This window comes from Phocoena phocoena, chromosome 1, assembly GCF_963924675.1.
Source record: "Phocoena phocoena chromosome 1, mPhoPho1.1, whole genome shotgun sequence".
NCBI classification, from domain to species: domain Eukaryota; kingdom Metazoa; phylum Chordata; class Mammalia; order Artiodactyla; family Phocoenidae; genus Phocoena; species Phocoena phocoena.
This window is the reverse complement of record NC_089219.1, coordinates 125,313,105-125,334,990: the sequence shown is the minus strand read 5'-3', so window position 1 is coordinate 125,334,990 and position 21,886 is coordinate 125,313,105. Positions and strand designations below refer to the sequence as shown.

The 21,886-nt window shown below is 47.1% G+C and overlaps 1 protein-coding gene across 1 annotated transcript; it reads right to left on the bottom strand.

Moving 5' to 3' along the window:
• Positions 1-2,801: 2,801 nt before the first annotated feature.
• SFT2D2 (SFT2 domain containing 2) lies at positions 2,802-20,999 on the bottom strand. Its single transcript, XM_065888742.1, has 8 exons — positions 20,874-20,999; positions 12,616-12,702; positions 12,284-12,369; positions 8,853-8,934; positions 7,363-7,398; positions 7,217-7,275; positions 5,242-5,271; positions 2,802-3,144 (listed from the first exon to the last, which is right to left on the bottom strand). The coding sequence occupies exons 1-8, from the start codon at positions 20,934-20,936 to the stop codon at positions 3,105-3,107; spliced, it is 483 nt and encodes a 160-aa protein (XP_065744814.1). The 5' UTR covers positions 20,937-20,999; the 3' UTR covers positions 2,802-3,104.
• Positions 21,000-21,886: the final 887 nt, after the last annotated feature.

The following is a 21,886-nucleotide window of genomic DNA, read 5'->3' as shown; positions in this document are numbered from 1 at the left end:
CACGGCCAAGGAAGAGCGTTCAGGCCAGCGCTCCCACCCAGCTGTTGGAAGCACAGCCTTGCACGAACACATTCCTTGTCTACAAAAGAGCTGCCTCAAGGGTTCCCTTCGTTCCAAAACGCAAGGATCTCTCCTTCACCCAGCAGTGAACGGGGTAGGATAGAAGGCAGGGGAGCAGGGAAACAGAGACCACGACCAACCACAGGACCTAAAACCCTAACTCTCCACTCGTCATCTCACCCACGAGGTTGCTTTTAACCAGCACAGTTGCTTGGTAACAGCTTTCAGCATATTTGAAATGGATTTCTTACTCCTACAAGGCCGGCAGACAAAAACAAGTAGGGAAGCAACCAAAGGGTAAGGCGGCAGAAGGAAAATTTCAGTCTGGAAGATCCTGGAAGGCGGGATCACCCACAAGCTGCCGAGGTGTCCGGACTGGAGCTGTCTGAACAAACTGGACACAGGCCTCCAGAGATAAGGCAAAGCACGAGCTTTCACGCAAGAGCTAGCGCCCTCGGCTGGTGAGATCTGGTACAGACCCCTTACCTGCTCTGAGGCTGTTCCTTCTCTAATAATGGAGACAAGACTGCTAGCCTGGCAAAGTGATTGTGAATGTTCAACAAGATAGTGCATGGCAATGCCTACAGTGCCGGACACATACTACCAAATGAGCTTTTTCAGATAAATTAACGGCCAGAGATAGTCACCCTATCACCTTCAATGGTCATCCATTATTTCCGGGATTAAATAATAATACCCACCTTTTACGGAGATATCATTTACCTATGCTGGGCCCCATGCTAAGCCCTTGACACGTTTCTCATCGACATCCTGTGATGATCCAGCAGGAATCATTATCCCCATTATTTTTAAACAGACGAGCGATGTGAGGACGAGAGGTTAAGGAGCTTGTTCAACATGACACTAGCAGGTGATTGAACCACAACTCACACCCAGCCCTGTTTCATAGCCCACGTTCACCACCACTACATTACACAGGCCTGGTGACATCTTAACCTCATGTCTCACAAAGTCAAGTCCAGCCTCTGAAAAGGGCCCAGAGGGGTCAGCCTCTTAGGTGTATTACTCCAGGCTATTTGAAACTCATAACGACCAGGCTAGCCTCCCATCAGCTCTAAAGAGAAGATGACTTCTGACCGCCTTCACAGAGCCCTTCTGAGATCCGAGCTGTCTCCTGGAAGCACCTGGCCTGTGAAGGAACCCCACACAAGCCAGACGGTAGCATATACTTTCCACTCCTGGCTGAAGGTAGGTTAGGGGCCTCAGCAGAAGACAGGATGCCCTCAACAGCCTGGAAAAGGACCCAGTAACATTGGCTCCACACTCTGGCCCCGTCAGGCCTGTTCATACCTCCCCAGTTCAGAAGAAAAGCCGCACCGGTTTGAGGTCTTGGCCGCAGCAGGAAAATGAATTCAGCCATCAGCCACAAGCAAGGAGACAAGCAGTGGACCACTGCCTTTGGTTTGGAGATTCCCAGAGCGAGAGCCTGAGTGGACCGGCCAACCTGGGAGAAGAACAGAAAGGCAAACCCGAACAGACTTCTCCTCTGGAGGTGACTTTGGAGGTCCTGTAATGCCACGAACTCCAACGATCAAGATAGGGCATTCTGATCGTCAGGCCTCAAGGAGGAGCTAAAGGGCACAAAAGGCATGATGGAGATCCTACAGATCCAGGAGGAAGCTTCCCAAAGGGAGACCGAGCAGGAGAAGATACGATGACGTAGAGAGCTTGCAACCAGAAAAGGCACAGGCTTGGCTGATGAAAACAGGGAAAACAGTTACAGGAGGTAACACCAGAGCCACACTGGCAAAACGCGGTGTCATGAAGGGGACAGAAGCCGGGGCACCCAGGCTTGGGGCTCAGTTCTGCCATCGGCTGTGGCTCTGGGCAGATCTTGTAACTTCTCTGAGCCTTGATTTCCTTGACTTCCTAGTGGGATAACAATCCCTGCTTCATCACAAGGCTCCTACAAGGACTAGACAAGATCAGGGACATGAAAGCACTTTGTCTGTGGCCAGACATCAAGTTGCAATATGGCCACCCCGCTGCCCCTGGTGTCTTCTCCCACCGTTTCCAGGACAGGCTCCACTGCAAACGCTGTGACTGTTTAAAGGTCACCGGGCAGGCGTGCCTACTTCCTGCTGCCTCCACGGCAGGGCTCTGTCTTCCCACCTAGTCTCCCCTGGCCCCGTTTTAGGGGAGAATGGAAAACAAAACCATTTTAAAAGCAAACATTTATAAATAATGGAGGGAAAAAATACAGCAGAGAGCAGCAACATTTTTCACCTCCTACCAAGTCTTGTCCAAAAGGAAGCAGTAGTGTTTCCTGCTGCTGCGTTGTTCTCTCTCAATCTCGTTCCAAGAGGTCAAGAGTAAAGACATGTGGCGGGGAGAAAGAAAAACCCAAGAGAAAAAAAGTGTGCACTGAATGTTAGAAAATACATTCTATGGGCAGGTGTGGAATCAGAACAGCAGAAGAGACACGGCTCAGGTCTAAAAACAACACACATCACCAAAAAGTGTTCCTTTTCTACTTCAGTCCACGGCCAGACTCGCCACGGGCTCGTGTGCAGCTGTCAGGAGGGCAGAAGCACTTGTTCCCAGACACCAGAGTAGAAGCGTGTCCACGCTGTGTGGGGCAGGGGTGACGGACGCCACGCTGAGGAACAAATCTACAAAGTCCCTGTAGACCCCTAAACTCTATCCCTTTCTCTTGCACCCCTGTGACTCCAACAGGGCGGCCTGTTGCCAGCTGGGAATCACTGGCTCCCAAGGCTTATCTGCTGCCGCTTAACAAGGTTTTTATTTACGAGAACTCAGTGGAACACCATGCAAAGGCGCACGAGGAAGATTCCACTCCATCAGATACAGAACCCACCTCTCATATCGTGCTACAGACATGTGGGTTTGGGAACACACCGTTGCCTCCAAAAGCAACCCTCAGGTGTTCAGAATGCAAGCAGCATGTCACTGCAAGATCAAAGGCACATGTCTGTGAGACAGAGATTTAGAAGATATTTACAACACGGTCCACGAGCTTCCATCCACCATGCCTTCCAAAGCTTTGCAAAACCGGCCGTGTGTTATGAAAGACATACAGCAAAACACTTCTTCACAGCGTTCCTAGGAAGAAAAAACACAAAGGTAAATGGGAGATCATCACTCCAGAGGCTCCCGGAAGTGGTAAAGACCTTCCTTGAGATTTTCTGGGTACCCAGAGTAGCACGCTGCAGAGAAGAAAGCACCCAGACCATGGAGTCAGATCTACATGGCATCAAACCTCAGCTTCAACATCTACTACTAATATTATCCCGGGGAAGGGACTTGCCTTATTTGAGTATCAAATTCCTCATCTGTAAAAGGGCACGTCCCCACTTACCCTGTAGACCAGTCTGGGAATTAGTGCATTGAACAGAGTAGGTATTTAATAAAGAATAGCTACCATGACCATCAGAGGAAAAGATAGGAAGAAAGTGGAAACTATCTAAAACCAAGAAATTAGTCAGGACTGTATACTTTAATATCAACCAGAATCACAGAATGCACCAAAAGCATTAAGTCAGATAGGCACTAGGGCCTTTCTCCTTTCTAAGCAGGCAGCAGAAACTTGTTAAGGGACATCTTGCAGGAGTTCCCTAGCACAGGGAGCTCTCTATAGGTACTGAGCACTTGCTACCCTGATGTATGAGCTCTATCCCAGGCACTTGCTCCTTGGAATTCAGTGTAGAGAGTGCAAGGAAAGAGTGAGGGCTCAGCAAATTACTATTCTATTCAAGCAGGCACACCCATCCCACCGCCGTATCTGGCCATGTTCTAGGGCTTCTCACCCCAGTTCTACTCCTTGTGTTCTCAGCTGCATTTGTGCCAAGGACACTGGAGTCACATGAGGGAGAGAGGGAGGGAGGGAACATGAGAGAATGTATTCGCATGAGCGGGCACTGCATTTTGCTATCAAGATAATTCTAGGACAGCATTAATTTTTTTTTTTTTTTCGCGGTACGCGGGCCTCTCACTGTTGCGGCCTCTCCCGTTGCGGAGCACAGGCTCCGGACGCGCAGGCTCAGCGGCCATGGCTCACGGGCCCAGCCGCTCCGCGGCATGTGGGATCTTCCCGGACCGGGGCACGAACCCGTGTCCCCTGCATCGGCAGGCGGGCTCTCAACCACTGCGCCACCAGGGAAGCCCTAGGACGGTATTTCTTTTTTTTTTTTTTTTTGACAGTATTTCTTAAGATACGCTCTGCACTGAAGTCCCAGCAGATGCTCTGCACAAGAAAGGGTTTTGACAAATAAGATCCCTTGTGGTAGCTCACAGTACACATATTAAAGGACCTGGAAAGCCTACTCACAAAGCCACCCAGCTGCCTTTAACGTGGTGGGCTGGTTAACTTCTCATCTAATCAGTCACTCGCCACCATCGTCAGCAACAGCCTCGGAAGGCCTAAGCCTGCTCTACCTCCTTCCCAGCTCTCGCACATTTCTCATTGCCTCAACACAGGGAAAAGCCTCTTTTTAGTTCACAGGTCATGAAAGAGAGGAATGGAAATTAAATGGTGACATGAGAACAGAGTCAGAGGCAAAGATCACTGAAAGTGCTAATTAAAGGAGGTTTGGAGGTCAGAAGCTCGGAGTGAGAAGGGGCCAACCCAAGTCAGTTATCACGAGTCCTTTCAGGCCGGGGGGTGCGGGGGGGGGCGGCGGGGGCAGTCAAGTGAGCTGCTCAAGGTCACACTGCTAATTAGGAAACCCTGGTCCTCCAGAGTCCTGGCCCTGTCTACTTTCCCTTTATGAATTCTTTTCTGAAATGTTCCCATCAGTGGGATAGTATAAGAAAACAAGCATGAACGTAGACCCCCTCCATCCCTCGCTCAGTGATATTAAGGTGATATTCACCTTTAGGAAAATCTCCTCAAACCTACAGGTTAAAAGAGTGATAATGAGCATATACATACTGTCTATCACAGCAGAATGTTCCCAGCGCCAGGAATCGGTAGACCTGGGTCAATGCCCATCATTGGCTGTATTATGGGGTGGGGGGGGGGTGGGGGCATTAGCTTACTAACCTATAAAATAGGTGTATAACATCTGCCTATTCGTCTCAAAGGATCTTCATAAAGATAAAATGGCATGAACTCTCTGAAAGCACCCTAACCTAAAAGGCCCCATGCAAACTATCATCATCCCCAAATGACAGACATTATAATCCCAAAGACAGTCTTACCTTGCGAATGGTATGTAGGAAAGGCTATACCTACAATGAAAAACAAACAAAAGATCAAGTCAAATGAAGGGAGTGGAAGATTCCACAGTGGATTGGGTTTCTGAGCTTCAAGAGCACCTGCGGTGATGTATCCAGACCCCCTCCCTCCTCAGTGTGGAGGGTGTGTGCACACACGCACACATACAGGCGTGCGTGGTGCCACGTGTACAACAGGGAAGGGGGTGTCGTCTGTAGCCAAAGTAGGAGGGCAGAAGGCCCGTATGGAGACAACTCTGTCACCTCAGCCTCACGGGGTTACTGCTTTAACCAAATGAGCCAGCAGCCTTACCTACAACAGGCAGATTCCAGATAGCCAGATGACCTAGAAGCCCTATTCCAAAGGAACATCAAATAAAATGCGGGTCAGCTGTCCTCCAACATGTTACAAGTTCGCAACAGAATACAACTTCTACCCCATTGGCATAAATTTTCTGTTCTGTACCTAATCATTTTAAAAGAAGAGAAAAGAGAGCAGGAAAAGAAAAGAAAAAAAAAGACGCACTACCAACTGCCCTATGGATGAAAGTATAAGCCAGCTATGATTCTTTAAGAACCCAAGCCCACAGATATCTTGGCGGTCCCAGTTAGCTCAGCCCCCTCGCCCAGAATGGAACCACAGAGGGGAGGAAGCTGGCCACGCCCCCAAAGACCAGGCCTGGGTGTCAGGCGGGCTGGAAGCCAATCAACTCTAAGTTGGAACACATATAGTTGGAACACATCAGGGTTGGAATAGGGCCATCTGACTGTGCACATATGAACGCTGAACCTTTAAAAAAATGGCGTCAGAATCAGTCTATATGCAAAGAAAGGCATGTGTACGTAGGGATTAACTTCTGCCCCGAGAAGATAAACCAAAATATAAACATAAGCCATCACACCAGGCCCTTTCAGTACCCACTACCACACTGTATGTGTCCCATTAAAATCAGGCCATCATTCTTCTCCGTAGCTGACACTCACCACGTACAAAAGCTGACTTACTTGGAATAAATTCCAAAGGGCATTTTGAAAGTACATTTATTCAAAAGTCCAAAATTACTAAAAGGAAGGATGGGTGTTAGGCTTGCAGCCTCAAGATGCATTTCTATCAAATAAGACAACATTTGATCCTTGGAAGCTTTAAGACTCTCACAGTCTTCCTTTCTTCGCATTAGAGCCAACATTTTTTCCCAAAGTAGATCAAGTCACATTTTTATGAAACTGTTCTGGCAGATATCATCCCTTGATAAACCGTGAACATATTACAGAAACGTCTCAGAAGCTATTGATTCCATACGTGCCACCACCCCGGTACTTTGACATTGGACAGGTTTGAAATGGCCATGAAGCTACAGCCCCATCCATGGTTCTGAATGATGACGTCTCCAGTGGTCCTCTCACCATGCTTGGCCCCTAGGGCGCAACTCCCTGGTTTTGATACGGCGCACAGCCACACGGTTTTCCATTGCGTCAGTCACTGCTACTCATCTGTTGCTGACAATTCACTCTTTGTCCTTCTGTTAAATGATTCATCCCACCACAAATGTAACACTCACGATTTTCCTTACCAGTTTCCTTTTTCTTTAATGCCTGTTTGACTCACAAGCCTCTCTTTACCAGTCCCTACACAACTTCATTGTCCTTGCCCTTACCAGACGTGAGTGGTTGAATAACGTTTGTAACATCTCAAAATCAACCCTGAGCCCAGCAAAAATGCCACAGTGGGCAAAGAGCCTCCCACGACCACTCAAGGCCACTAATGCCACCTACTGGCGGTGGGCTGAGTCGACAGGCTTTGGTGCTCTACGGTGTGATTTGACTTGCATCATTAAGGATTCTTAAGTCGAAAAGCTTCTGTTTTCCCAATCCTCCTACCCACACCATGTGGGATTTTATCTCCTTCAGCTGCGTTAGTCAGAGATCGATGTGGGAAGGGACTGTCGAAAAGGTTACTTACCACATCAGGGCCAGAGACTGCAAAATGCAGAAGATGAGAGCAAGCCCTCTGTTGTGCCACTGGAAGAAAAATGATACGGTTACAGGTACGTGTGTGACAAGAGGCACACACCAAAAAGGTTAAGGAAAATTAAAATACACACTTACCCAAAAGGCAGAACACAGGGTAAGCGTCATGCACAGCTAGAGAGAGAAAGGAAACATTATTTAATTACAACAGGGAGGGGAAGAAACTGTAAAGACATCATTCTTGACAAACTTACAACAACACATCAAACTGCAGTAATCACATTCTGTGGTTATCACAGCAACCAAATGCATCCTTCGTTTCAAAGCACTGAACCTACGCGAGCACCCATCTTTGGCAGAGGAGTTCAAATCCCAGTGAAATGAAACTGGCCAATAAGGATTCATGTAGATTAAAAAGAGAAGGATCCTCTCCTACTTTCAAATTTTCCCGAAATCTCTGCCCAGCAAACACAAGCACATTTCTGGTCCACCCATCCATCCATCCTTCCATTCCAACATATACTAAAGTAGGTTAAACACACACCTCTTTAACTCCTGCCAAACACTAGTGTCTGGAGTAGAAAGCGCATGTGAGGACAAAGGTTAACGCTAGATGTCAATCTCACAGCCAGAGAGTCAATTATTTGTTTACACGTCACCTAACACTGTCCCTGAGTCCTTTCTTAGTAAGTTCTTTTTGCAAGAGACTTATCCAGGCCATCTACATCCAGGGATGGCCAAAAACAATGAGTAGTCCAGCTGTCGGTCATGCCTGTCCTCTCCATCCTGCTGTATCAGTAACTACTCAATAAATATGACCAAAATAATTTCTTGGTGTCCAGCATGGTGCCCGATGCTCTGAAAGGATACAAAACCGTAGCAAGTGTGGCCACGGCCTTAGAGAACTTACCCACCTGAACAAATGAGATATACACAAATGAAACTACAAAGTACGTTGCTCAAGGTCTGGACATTGCGATACTGATAACTGTAACAGCAGTCCAGAGGACGTGGTCTGGAATGATGGGATGGTCCCATGGAAGGAAAGGGCCCAAGGAAGGGAGAGGCATTCTGGGTTAATGGGACAGGAAGATAGGACAAGACTGAAGACACTGTGGTGAGAGCAGGGAACGGGGGTGCTGGGCCATGAGGAAACCAGACCTGCTTCAGGAAAACTGACAAAAACAAACAGGATCCCAAAGTCAGAGAATGACAAGGGGAAAAAGAGCCCATGCTAGGAGACTGGACACCTACTTGAGAGAATGAACCCTGTGTTCCCCAGTTATTCCCTCTAAGCTTTCCTTGTATGTGGCATCACCCACCACCAGGAGGGTGTCAGAGCCCTCTTATTACCACATGAGTTTGCCAAATTTAAGAAGCAACACCTTCTGGAGGGGCTTTATAGAAATGGCAGTACCTTAACACCAAGTGAAACACAAGTCGGGGGAAGAGAGGAAAAATTATTAGATGAAGAATGCTCCCTTCTGCCACAGTGGTTACAGGAATCAGATAGTAAGTCAAGATGAAAGGGAAAAGGACAGGAGTCTTTAGGTTTAAGAGGAAAAAAATTGCAAACAGCAGAAACAAACACTCCTATTTTAGACATCCAGGTAACAGGCAGACCTTACCAGCACCATGATGGTTGCAATCAAACGCGTAGGCTCTGTCATTCGCTTCAGCTGTTTCATCGGTCCCATGAGGAAGAGAGTGCTAAGAGGCAAACACACACAAGCCGTTCAGCCCAGAACAGAACCACACGAGGTAAACCAAGGTGCCTCCCCATCACCGCCCCCAGCTCACCTGTGGCGATAATAGCAGTAATAGTAGCTGACCCTTGAAAAGCTCCGACTGCGCTAGGCAGTGTGCCTCAGGGCCTTTTGTGCCTTATTCTTATTTAGTCCATTAACAGTTTATGAAGTTGATTATAGGAACAGTCATCATACTTATTTTGCAGACAAAGAAGCTTAAGTCCAGAAAGGACCTGTTACTTATCTGAGGCCACCCAACTAGAATACGGTAGAGTGAGGATGTAGAGGCACGTAGGTCTGACTCCGGAGCCGCGTCCATAACCACTAGGTTAGAGGACCCTTCCCTTCCAGGTGCTACCTTGCCTCCTTCACAACCTACCCATGGAAACAAACAAACCAAAGTGACTCCGGTAATCTAAAAAAGAAAAACCACATCTTACAGGCTTAGGTAGTTTCTGTTAAAAGGTAGAGCATTTCATTTTCTTTTGTAAACTCCAGAAGATAATTCTAATTTGATAGGAATATCATCTGTGATGTGTGGAATACTTGCTAAGTGCTAGATACCACGTACATGATCTCACTTCATCCCCTCAACAACTCTGTGAGTTAGGGATTATTACACTTATTTTAGAGCTGAGAAAATAAAAGCTCAGAAAGGTTAATTTACTTATCCAAGATCACACAGCTAAGCCCATAAAAGAGCTGGCATTCCAACCCACATCTATTGGATTCCCAAGCTCCAAAAGACAGCCCCAGCATGCCTTCTGTAGGGATGGAACTCGATAGGTGGCTAGTGAGAAAGAGTAAACACAAATGAAGCAGACACTCACGCCTAACACGGCAAGTGCCAGGGCCCGGTATAGGTCATGCTTCCCGACTCCTAACAGAAACGCCCCGTGTGGCATCACCCCACTGGTTTACAGCCAGCATTTAATACAAGCCAACCAGCAGATGACATTAGCTACTGAGTGTTCTAAAAACAAAAATTTGTTAAATAAGTCTACCTCTCTTTGAAGTGCATTGTTTCCATTTGAATTCAAAGCTGCACTCCCAGGTCAAGGGTTTGCGCTGAGTGCACTCTTGAGCCTACGTTGAACAAGAAGCGATAGCCAAGGGTGGCCTTAAAAATTACATGCAGCATATATACAAAAATATAAAAGATTACAGGTAAAGCCACAAACTCCTAGACACACCCTGGAATAACAATTCGCTCCCTTTATTATCTCCCTGGGCAATGCTTCAAAAAGTTGGTCCCATTAGGATTGCTAAATAGTTCTTTTGGACTAACCAACACACCCATATATTTATGCTCAGTCTAAACTCTACATTATAACCTATGCCGTCTGCCCAAAGCAAAACCCTCCAAAAGTTAGTATTTGAGAGAACTTTGGAGGCAAGATTAGACATCTCCAAGGGCCAGCATTATACTATCATAAGAATTAATAAATTTAGAGATTATCATACTAAGTGAAGTAAGTCAGACAAAGAAAGACAAATATCATATGATATCACTTGTATGTGGAATCAAAAGAAAAAAATGATACAAATGAACTTAAAAAACAGAAACAGACTCACAGACTTTGAAAACAAACTTATGGTTAACAAAGGGGAGACATGGTGGGGAGAGATAAATTAGGAGTTTGGGATTAACATATACATACCACTATATGTAAAATAGATAATCAACAAGGACCTACTGTATAGCACAGGGAACTCTACTCAATATTCTGTAATAACCTATATGGGATAAGTGTCTGAAAAAGAATAGATATATGTATATGTATAACTGAATCATTTAGCTGTACAACTAACATAACACTGTAAACCAACTATACTCCAACATAAAATAAAAACTTAAAAAAACAACTTAAAAAAAACAGAATTAATAAATTAAGTTTAAGCAGGTGGCCAGTGCATTGCACTTAATCATTTGGTTAACAATTCCAGGCAGAAAAAGACCTAGGTTTGGGGACAATTAGGGACAAGTAAGACAGAAGTGCAGCCCTTGTCAAGTGGTAGACTTGTAACAAGTCAGTGTAATAAAATGCTATCTCTGTTGTCACATAAATATATATGGGACAGACAGAGCCCATATAAAGGAGGAGGTCATTGATTCTGGAGGGGAAAAGGGAATTAAGAGAAGTTTCATGGAAGAGGTGACTTCTGAGTCAGGTCTTGACAAATGAGCAAGTACCCATCAAAGGGGGTGGTGCAGACGGGGCAGCACCCCAGGCACAGAAAACAGCCCAAGTAAAGCACAAAGACGTTTGGAGAAATGCAAGTTCAGCCTGGCTGAGGAGAACGACTCGAAGAGTCTGTCCTGTATGCATGCTGAGGGTTTTGGACTTCACCCGTTGAGAGGGAATGGGAAGCCACTAAGGGGGCTAAGCAAGGCTATAAATGAATGGCTCCACAGCTCTGTGGAAAATGGCCTGGCGAGGGTCCATAAAAGAGGCAGAGAAGCCCAACAAGGAACTCCTGTAGTGAGCAGTGATAGAGGCCAGAGCTAAAAGCAGCTCAGATATCACCTTCTACGGGAAGCCCTCCTGTCTCCCCAGGTCACGTCAGACCAGCTCACCTGCCCTTCCCTGAGCATTGCTCTCTCCATACCCTATTATATTATCAGTTTATATGCCTGGCCAACCAGTGAGCTCCATCACAGCAGGAACCAAACCCTGCTCGTCCTTGAATTCTCAGAGCCCAGCACAGGGTGTGAGCATGTGAGTCAATCAGCAAGGGGCAGCCTCAGTAAGACTAGAGCAATGGAGAGGGCAGTGTCGTAAACTCTGAAGAAATCATTCAACTCTTCCGTGCCATGTAAAACCACAATGGTAGTACAGTTCCTGCCTTCTCCAGTGGTACTTCAAGGATGAACTAAGATATAAAAATATGTTGAAGTTAAAAAAGAAAAAAATATATATATATATATATGTTGAAGTGATAGGATATGAAAGTGATGTTTTGTGGGGGTTTTTTTGCGGTACGTGGGCCTCTCACCGTTGTGGCCTCTCCCGTTGTGGAGCACAGGCTCCAGACACACAGGCTCAGCGGCCATGGCTCACGGGCCCAGCCGCTCCACAGCATGTGGGATCTTCCCGGACCGGTGCACGAACCCGTGTCCCCTGCATTGGCAGGCGGACTCTCAACAACTGCGCCACCAGGGAAGCCCGAAAGTGATGTATTTTAACTACCTCTTTTCTCTTCAAATCCTTAAAACTATGGAAGCATCCTCTTTCACCTCCCTCCAAACACAACGCACATCCATTTTCCCATCTAATAATTGGCTAAGGTTAGATTTTATAAACTGTTACCTCCCAAGAGATGCGATGTTACCAAAGGTGTAAAACACTGCGAAGAGGTATAGTCCCTTCCTGGGCACCCAGAGCAGAAGAGTTCCCTGAAAGATAAGGCACAGAGTATCCGCACGTGAGGAACACCCCACCACAGCCACCGAACCAGGAGTGCACAGAGGAACCTTTTCCCCTCCGCGCCCCACTTCCTCCCTCACCACTTCCCTTTCCTCCCCCTCCTCTTATCCATGCATTTCAGTGAAGAGCAGAAGAGAAAAGGAGGTAGATGAAAGTGGAAAGATAGAGGGAAGGAACGCAGGGGGAAAAGATGGCGGAGGGGTGGGCTGTCTTACCAGCAGTGAGCAGAGAATTCCCGCAGCAAAACAGGCAATGAAGCCTTTTATTCTGGTGCCCGAGCTTAATGAAGCTGCCTCCACAATCTGAAATATTTAAAAAACTGATTACATACATGTATATGCATATTTAATCACCAAAAACAAAGGACACATACTTAAATTTAGTATTTGTACAAAGAAAGGCAGCAACACAGAATCCTAGCTGTGCATAGCTTACAGGAGCCCTCATGATCACCTGAGTCCAGCCATGAATCTCTTCTCCAGCAGCCGATTAGAGGCTACCGAGCCTCTGGTTGGACATCTCCAGAGGTGGAAACTCTGCCTCAAGCACAATGCACTTCACAAACAGTGAAGTGGATTGAAGCGATGGGCTGGTGGGACCCGAGCTGTGTCCCACAGCTGTGCCGTGTCTCATCCAGGAGCCCAAAGTTCACGAACCGGTTTGAATTGCCTATGACAGGCCTCGGGGTCGTCCCGTGTCCAAGAAGAAGAAACACCAGGACTTTGATTTCGCCCAGCAGAAACTGACCGACAAGAACCTGGGGGTGCAGATGCTACAGAAGATGGGCTGGAAGGAGGGCCACGGCCTGGGCTCCTGTGGGAAGGGCATCAGGGAGCCCGTCAGCGTGGGAACTGCCTCGGAAGGGGAGAGGTTGGGTGCCGACAGGCAGGAGCACAAAGAAGACACGTTTGACGTGGTCCGTCAAGAGGATGATGCAGATGTACAGACACAAACGGGCCAACAAATAGTTCCAGGGTCTCTTCCATGAGGACGACAGGCATCCGGAAAGCGCTAACTCACCACTTTGGGTGCCTACTGTCTCTGCCTTGTTTCCATCACTGGAAATCATATAGAGAAATTTAGCATTTTTGGTCCTTGGTAAAACCTGTGGCACAAACGGAAGTCCCTTAACTTTATCTTGACAATGTATAGGTATTATCTACTTTCCTACTCCATAATGAACTGCAAAATTGTCCGTGGAAATTTAAAGATAACTTCTGGTTTCTTACTCCGTAGGGAATTATAAAATTATCCAACAGATGCTATTGAGTTCGAAAGAGGAGTTCAAGAAAACTGTGGAAAAATAGTGAATGGAATGATCACTGGGTTCTTTCTTTTGAGTGCACTGTTCTTTATATTACAAAATTTTTAAAGTTTTATTGCTTTAAAGATATATGCCTTTGTAATAGATTTAGATCTTAGAAAAATTATATTTGAAAAACACATGCATTCCATTTTTCCTAAAGAGTGTTTATTATAAAAAAATCTATCTAGTGCTGTACTGTGTCATGTATGCTATACGTACTTTCTCTTGTTTTTACCGCAAAATGATTTGACCATGTTTATGAGGAAATCACTGTACTTAGAATAAGATACCGTTAAACCACAAGTCAAATTATGCCAAGGTTGACCTCAGAGACTGTTCCAGAATATTATCCTATGCATAAATGCTCCACCATGTTGTTTATTATAAGTAAAATCATCTTCAAGTATCTTTGACATTAAGTAAGGACAAACATATTAGTATGGGATATTATGTAGCATGAGACAGTTATATTTCAATTTAGATGATTCAAATTCCATGAGAAGAATGGTCACTTATTACTGTTTTAATAATAGTAAAATATATATATATATATATTTTTTTGCGGTACGCGGGCCTCTCACTGTTGTGGCCGCTCCCGTTGCAGAGCACAGGCTCCGGACGCACAGGCTCAGCCGCCATGGCTCACGGGCCCAGCCGCTCCGCGGCACGTGGGATCCTCCCGGACCGGGGCACGAACCCGTGTCCCCTGCATCGGCAGGCGGACTCCCAACCACCGCGCCACCAGGGAAGCCCAGTAAAATATCTTTTGATAACATTTCCACTCTCTTTGATGTGGAAGATATTAGGTGTGTGAGTACAAATATGGCCATTTTCTCTTGGTCATTTATTAAATTATGTATACTATTTGTTGTTATATATGAAGTAGATATTCAAATACAGAAGCAGAATTAAAGGATCCAGGCCAACATAAAGAGCTGACAGAAACCATACATGTGAAAGAAAATACAGAAACCTGGAAACGCTGAACTCTAAAAAGGACCCATATTTAAGAAAGTTTTGGCTACGCATGTCAAAGACTGTTACGTCCAATTTTCTGCTGGTTTCACAGCTATTTAGAAGTGTAGGTTGGCGCTTCATTAAGGTACAGCTATGTGGATCCCATCCATGTTACTTCATTTACTGTCCTTAGAATAAGATGTACTTTATTATAAGCACCACTCCCCTTTAATTAATTTAATTAGTCTTACATTGTAAATGAGCTTGTTTCCTCAAATTTTAGGTAGATACAATTACTCAGTCTTTGAGCATAGCATATGATTCAGTTTTTTAAAAACTGCAGTTGATTTACAATGTTGTGCTGGTTTCTGCTGTACAGCAAAGTGATTCAGTTATACATGTATGTATTCTTTTTCAGATTCTTTTCCATTATAGGTTGTTATAAGATATTCACTATAGTTCCCTATCCTATACAGTAAGTCCTTGTTGTTTATCTATTTTATAAATAGTACTATGTATCTGTTAATCCCAAACTCCTAATTTTATCCCTCCCTTCTCCCCCTTTCCCCTTTGGTAACCATAAATTTGTTTTCTATGTCTGAGTCTGTTTCTGTTTTGTAAATAAGTTCATTTGTATCACTTTTTTAGATTCCACATATAAGTGATATCATATATTTGTCTTTGATTACTTCACTTCATATGATAATCTCTACATCCATCCATATTGCTGCAAATGGCATTATTTCATTCATTTTCATGGCTAAGAAATATTCCATTATATATAATTAATATGTATATTATTATATATATTCCATATAAAATGGAATATATGTATATATATGTGTATATATATATATATATATATACACACACCACATCTTCTTTATCCATTCCTCTGTCAATGGACACTTAGGTTACTTCCATATTTTAGCTATTGTAAATAGTGCTGCTATGAACATTGGGATACATGTACCTTTTCAAACTACAGTTTTCATCTTTTCTGGATACATGCCCAGGAGTGGGATTGCTGGATCATATGATAACTATATTTTTACTCTTTAAGGAACCTCCATACTGTTCTCCATAGTGGCTGCACCAACTTACACTCCCATCAACAGTGTAGGAAGGTTCCCTTTTCTCCATACCCTCTCCAGTGTTTACTGTTTGTAGACTTTTTGATGATGGCCATTCACGCTCTAGGCGCGTGGACTTCAGTAGTTGCAGCATGTGGGCTCAGTAGTTGCAGCACACAGGGCCTAGAGCACACGGGCTTCAGTAGTTGTGGCATACAGGCTCAGTAGTTGTGGCACAATGGGCTTAGTTGCTCCGTGGCATGTGGGATCTTCCTGGAGCAGGGCTCGAACCCATGTCCCCATGGACACGGCACCCCACGTCTGCAAGACAGCAGACCCTAGAGCAGCCTCAGCCTTTATGGCAGCCTAGGCAGGATGAGGACCACAACTGGGAAAGCTGTGAGCTCCCCCAGGCAGGGCCCAGGGAAAGGGGAAAAGACAGGGGTGGCACTCACGCAGTTGGATCCAAGGGGCACCATCTCCTAAGTCAACCAGCCAAGCTTCAGGACTCACTGCTCCTGCTGGCCTTTCTGGGACCCGGGAGGGCTCAGGCTCTCATCCTAATCAGGACTCTCAGCCGAGTCTATTCACTCTTGGTGCAGAAGTTGTTCTTCAAGGTGCCGGCATCAGCCAAGTCACCCACGTGTGAGATGGATCCTAGTTAATGACTGCCCTACTCATCCCTCTGTCACCATGATTAATCCTTCCCAAGAGCAAAGTTCAGAGGAGGCCGAGATTTCCAGAAAAGCCCCACTAAAACAAGGGAGCCTGTGAGTAACTCCTGAGGATTTTTTCCCCATGTCAAAGATGACAGCCAAGTGTCTGCACCAGAGACCTTCCTAGTCTGTCAACCTCATGCAGTGGCCACAGCTGCTCCAAGTTGCACAGGCAGCTGCCAGGGAGACCAAAGGCCTTTCCTCCTGCCCAGCCAAGGCAGGGCAGCCAGGCCCCCTGCATATTCATTCACCCAGGGCTCACCTCAAGTGGCCAGCACAGTCCCCATCTGGCAATGTGGTGACCACACATGCCCCCAGCTGATGGAGGAAGGCAGTGGCGGCAGAGGTTCCCAGGGTCACCAAACCGGCAACTCCCTCAGCCTTGACTGCTCCCAGCTCAGGGGCCTATTCTCAACCCTGTCTCTAAACTTCCCGTCAAACTAGAAGCTGGAAGACCAGAGGCTTCCTCAGGCGTGGCAGGCTTCCCTACAGCATGGCTTCCTCCCCACTCACGAGACAGGTATTCAGGGCAGGTTATCTGCCCCATATGTTCACACATATTGAAAGTGGGGCTCATCTCACACACACACAGCACTTGCAGAAACATATGGCACCTTATGACCCTACACAGAATGGCACGCTCAGGATGGTGACACTCCGGGGGAGTAGGGTGTTAGGAGCTGACAGAGGCGCCACCTGGTCCCACGTTAGGAACCTCTCCCCCAAAATGAGCCCTGTGATGCTCTGTTACCAGTCTTCACTGGCTCCCCAGACACTCGGGTTAGACCCCTTCTGACTCACCTGTTCAACCTCCCACAAGGACAGGAGAAAATCGAAAGCCACCACTCTTCCTACTCATGCAAGCACCGAAGAACTTACCTTGCCAAGGTGGAAAACTGAACAGGGCTATGTGGAAGAAGAAAATTGTGGTAGTGGGATTGGACTGGATTCAATCCAATGCTTGCCTGAGCATTACTTGGCATCAACAGAGACATTTTAAAAGATTCACCCGTTTGTTTGTTTTTTGCGGTACGCGGGCCTCTCACTGCTGTGGCCTCTCCCGCTGCGGAGCACAGGCTCCGGACGCGCAGGCTCAGCGGCCATGGCTCACGGGCCCAGCCGCTCCGCGGCATGTGGGATCTTCCCGGACCAGGGCACGAACCAGTGTCCCCTGCATCGGCAGGCGGACTCTCAACCACTGCCTCACCAGGGAAGCCCTCACCCATTTTTTTACAGGATAAGCCACAAGGTTAAGCATCAATTTGACACGGCCTTGGTATTTAGAGCACAAAACAGTCTCAACAGGACAGTGAGATGCCAGCTCTTGTAAAAATTAAAATCACTCGTGATAGGAAGCAGTTCTGGTTTCTGCTTCAAAAAGGAAAGTAACGCGTCGGTTGGTTCTACATGTCTCTCAAGCTGATTCCCATCCAAATGTCACCCTATTTGCCAAAATGAGGGAGGGGGCGATAACTTTTCATCTACGCGGTTGCAAGTTCTTTCACTAAGCATGCTTAGTCACAGGCCAGAGGAAGCTGTTGCTCCACTTCCAGCTGGATCCAGTGAAAGCTAAACACTTCTTTGTGCCAATTTGCGAAAATCAACTCCATTGATGTAAAATAACTCCTTAAATTCATGGTTTCTGGAAACTGTGCTAGCGCACTTTTGGGAAATTAGAGTAGCTGGAATAGCACCTGGATAGAATCTGTAGGCAAAGAGCTCACAGGCTGTCTGACAGGCAGTTATGCACAAGGGTCCCTTTGACTCTGGGATGTGGAGAGAAGAGGGGCTCTTGCCAAAAGAAGAAAAGCTGAGAACTGTTCGGGGAAACAGGGTTGGTAACAGGCAGAAGGTGAGAAAGGAACACTGCCTCATTCCTGTGCTTTCAAACCAGGTACAATTCAGACCCTCCGCGTCCCTGCAATCCTGTAGAGAAAACATAAAGCCCGTAGTTTCAGAAAGAAGCCCATAGAAACTGAATTGAAGATTGAAGGTGGATTTATGAAGACCAGGTATCAATCACAAAACTCATCAAGAGATCATCTGTGATTAGACATCACCAGGCAAGTTTTATAATTCCCCAGTTTCATATGTAGGAGAAACAGAACTAGTCATATTTTTATTTTTTGCATTAAAAGAATAACAATTTTTAACGTCTTTATTGGAATATAATTGCTTTACAATGTTGTGTTAGTTTCTGCTGTATAACAAAGTGAATCAGCTACATGCATACGCGTAACCCCATATCCCCTCCCTCTCGTGTCTCCCTCCCACCCTCCCTATCCCACCCCTCTAGGTGGTTGCAAAGCACCCAGCTGACCTCCCTGTGCTATGCAGCTGCTTCCCACTAGCTAAGAGGATAACAGCTTTTTAAAGCACTCACTTCTGGTGACGTCTGACTGTTTTTATAACTGATTGTGAAGAGACTTTAAGGCCACCAAGTCCAATATCCCCCACAAAACAGAAATTTCACCAGCATCCTCCAGCCTTGTCAGCCTCAAAACCATGGGAAATGTGAGACAATCAAGTCAGTACCAGCATTTTCAAGGAGGCCCTGACCTAATAAGTAAAAACGGAGCCAAAAACAACCCTGAGAGTGAATTCAGCTGGACACAAAATGCTTCCTGGTTAGTTGCGGACTCAGGAAGTGCCACACAATAATATAAACAGGAATCTCACACTCAGAGAGAGGAAACTGACAGCAGTGTTTTAGAACCAGACAGAAGCACCTAGTCTTTCTAAAATAGATTCTACATGCCTGAGCTTACAACTCTTTAAAGCCCTTCATTGTGTCCAACACAGGCATTCACTATTTTAGGTAAAAACTAACTCAGCATTTTATGTTTTCAATCTGTACTACATCATTCACTCGAGTGTCCGCTTCATGGTGACTTTCTAAATCAAAATATCTGCATCATCCCCGCTCTCCTCACAAGAGTCCACAGAAAGAGAAAGCATCGCCCTCTTGAACCCCAGCTGCTCTAAAACCTTACTGACAGTCCGTGCAACATAAAGCTTTAGATAAGCATGGCTGTCAACCACATAAGTTTTCTTAGGCCCAGTCTGAGGTTTGGCTTGTGAGTTCATACAAGAAGCCAGATATCAAAAAACGAGGAACTCATGAAATTATTAGCGAGCCTTGACCAATTAATAAAGGCAACAGATTTAAAAGAAGCCACAGGCCGTTCTGAAACGTCAAAAAAAGTTAAACTCCGATTTCTAAAGCACTCAATGTCTGTAGTGTTGCTTCTTCAAGGTGAAGATTCAGAGAGCAACTTTTAGGGTTCCGAGATTTCATGGTGGGCGTGGAGGTATCAGGGTCACACAAAAGTCAGAATAAAATCAACAACCACAAAAGCAAGTGAAAGCAGCATGCTGAGATAGCCGCTTGAGACAGTGATGACAATCAGAGGAAAAATTAGGCTCCAACTTGAAAGAAGCCATATTATCTTGTACACATATATATCTGAGGCCCACGGAATATGCCAAAAAATAAAGAGAAATCTTATTTTATCATTCACGGAGAAAAAAAAATAACAAAACTCTAAGCATTAGAAATAGGAAATAAACATCCTGTGTGGCTCTAGAAGATAGGGCATTAATGCCCAAGTTTCAGCTCGACCAAACCTTTCTAAAAAAAACAAGTGTGCAGGCGGCCTCATGAGGTCCTGGGCGTCTACGGAGTCTACGTGAAGTGTGTGCACAGAGAAACAAGATGTGGTCCCAGCCGTCCAGGAGTTCACGATTTTCCTGGGGGTAGTTTACAGCAACAGCGCGCACAAGGTCGGGTGCGAGTGTCACACCCCACAGCCTAAACTGGGCAGGAACGCAGCCGGGAGCACCTGGGCGCGGCCACCAGCCCCACCTCGCGGTGGGCAGCGAGGAACGGCGGTCACCCAGGCCCCCGGCGCAGGCGATCTACCCTAGAGGCCCCAGCCTAGCTCGGCCCTAAAGCCCTTTCCCTGGCCTGCAGGGATGGGGCCGCCGAGCGGGAATATCCGCCCTCCCCTTCGCAGATGTTTCTAGGTTTTGCTCCAGCTCGGCCCTCCCTTTGTGGGGGGATGGGACGCGGAAGGCTGAAGGGTGCAGGACAAAAAAGTAAACAGGTGCCGACTGTCCTGTGCAGAGTGTCTGGGCCCTGGTACCTGAGGTGGGGAGTGGGGGGAGCGCGGGGGTCCGGAGCTCTGGAGAGGAGGGGGAAGGAGCAGGGGCAGAGCTGCTTTCCACGAAATCCTGGAAGTCCTGCTTGCCTTTACTACCCGCCAGCAACAGGCGCCGGCGGAGCTGGGGGCGGGGCTCCGGTGTCACCCGGACCCCCGAGCCCCGGCGCGCTCCCAGGCCCCCCGCCGACCCTCCACCGAGGCGGGGGCGCAGCAGCCTCGGGGCGGAGAGGGCGCGGCCAGGCGCCGCGGCGCACTCACCTCTGACAGGCCGCCCCGGTCCTCGGTGTCCTGCCCGCTCAGCACCTTCTTCAGCTTGTCCATGGCGGGCCCGGTCCACCCCGGTTCCAGCCCCCGGCCGGCCGCCTGTTGCTCTGGCTGAGTCGCGGGCTCTTCCGAGTGCTCGGCCCCCGCCGCAGCCAACCACGGCGCGCCCCGCCCAGGTACCTGCCCACCTGGCGGCTGCCAGCGCAGGCGCCCGGCGATCCCCGCACCCGCCTCTAGCCTGCGCCTAGCCCGCGTTTAAGGGCTGGTTTTGGTCCGGGAAGGAGGGGCGGGCAGGAAGAGGTGGGTTTGAGGTCGACCGAGCGTGGATAAACCTCAGTTCTGCGTCCGGCGCAGCGTTCCACACCCTAGCCGGCTCCCCTTCCTCCCGGGGCCCTCGTAGGTGCAGTCGACAGACGCGGAGTCCCTAGCACATGCGAGGCACTGCAGAAACAAAGACGGTGAAGCCTGGACCCCCCTCTCCCCGTATCCTACACTCCCTCTGGTGTGGTTGCAGACTTGTGAACAAATGCTGTGGGGAATCCGCGTTCTGATTGTAGTTATACTGGAAACAACTGTTTAAAAATCACTTGAGGCCAACTGGAGCAAATTCAATCTATAACAAGCTTTGTGGAAACGTTAACAAGAAAAATACTACTGTAGTTCCAACTGAAAATGCATCGAGAGGAATGATTTGGGCAAAAACTTGAGAAACGGGTAGAACTTGGGTGAGGGAGTGGGGAAAGGTATACCAGATCGTTTTGTGTTTCTTGGATGGTTTGTTTTACTGACCTCAAACTGGACTCCAGCGCTAATGATTCTATGTTGGAGAATACATGTAACCCCCAGGATGGTGCCAGAGACAGGACGTGGGCTCACATCTCAAACTGCTTGCTGGAGAATGTCTGGAAAACTAACTTGGAGATTAAATAGGCTTAGAAAAAACAAATCCAAGAGAGGTTACCAGGAATACCCACTAGAGAATCTTCCTGCACCCTCCTGCACCCCCA

Bases quoted from the DNA above. Each gene is read 5' to 3' on its own strand.
- SFT2D2 (XM_065888742.1), bottom strand. From the start codon at position 20,936: ATGGACAAGCTGAAGAAGGTGCTGAGCGGGCAGGACACCGAGGACCGG. The intron at 8,935-12,283 runs GTAACAGTTTAT...TTTGCCTCTTAG, and splicing joins AACATCGCATCTCTTGGGAG to CACTCTCTTCCTCATGGGAC. The intron at 7,399-8,852 runs GTAAGGTCTGCC...TTCTCTCTCTAG, and splicing joins TTGCAACCATCATGGTGCTG to CTGTGCATGACGCTTACCCT.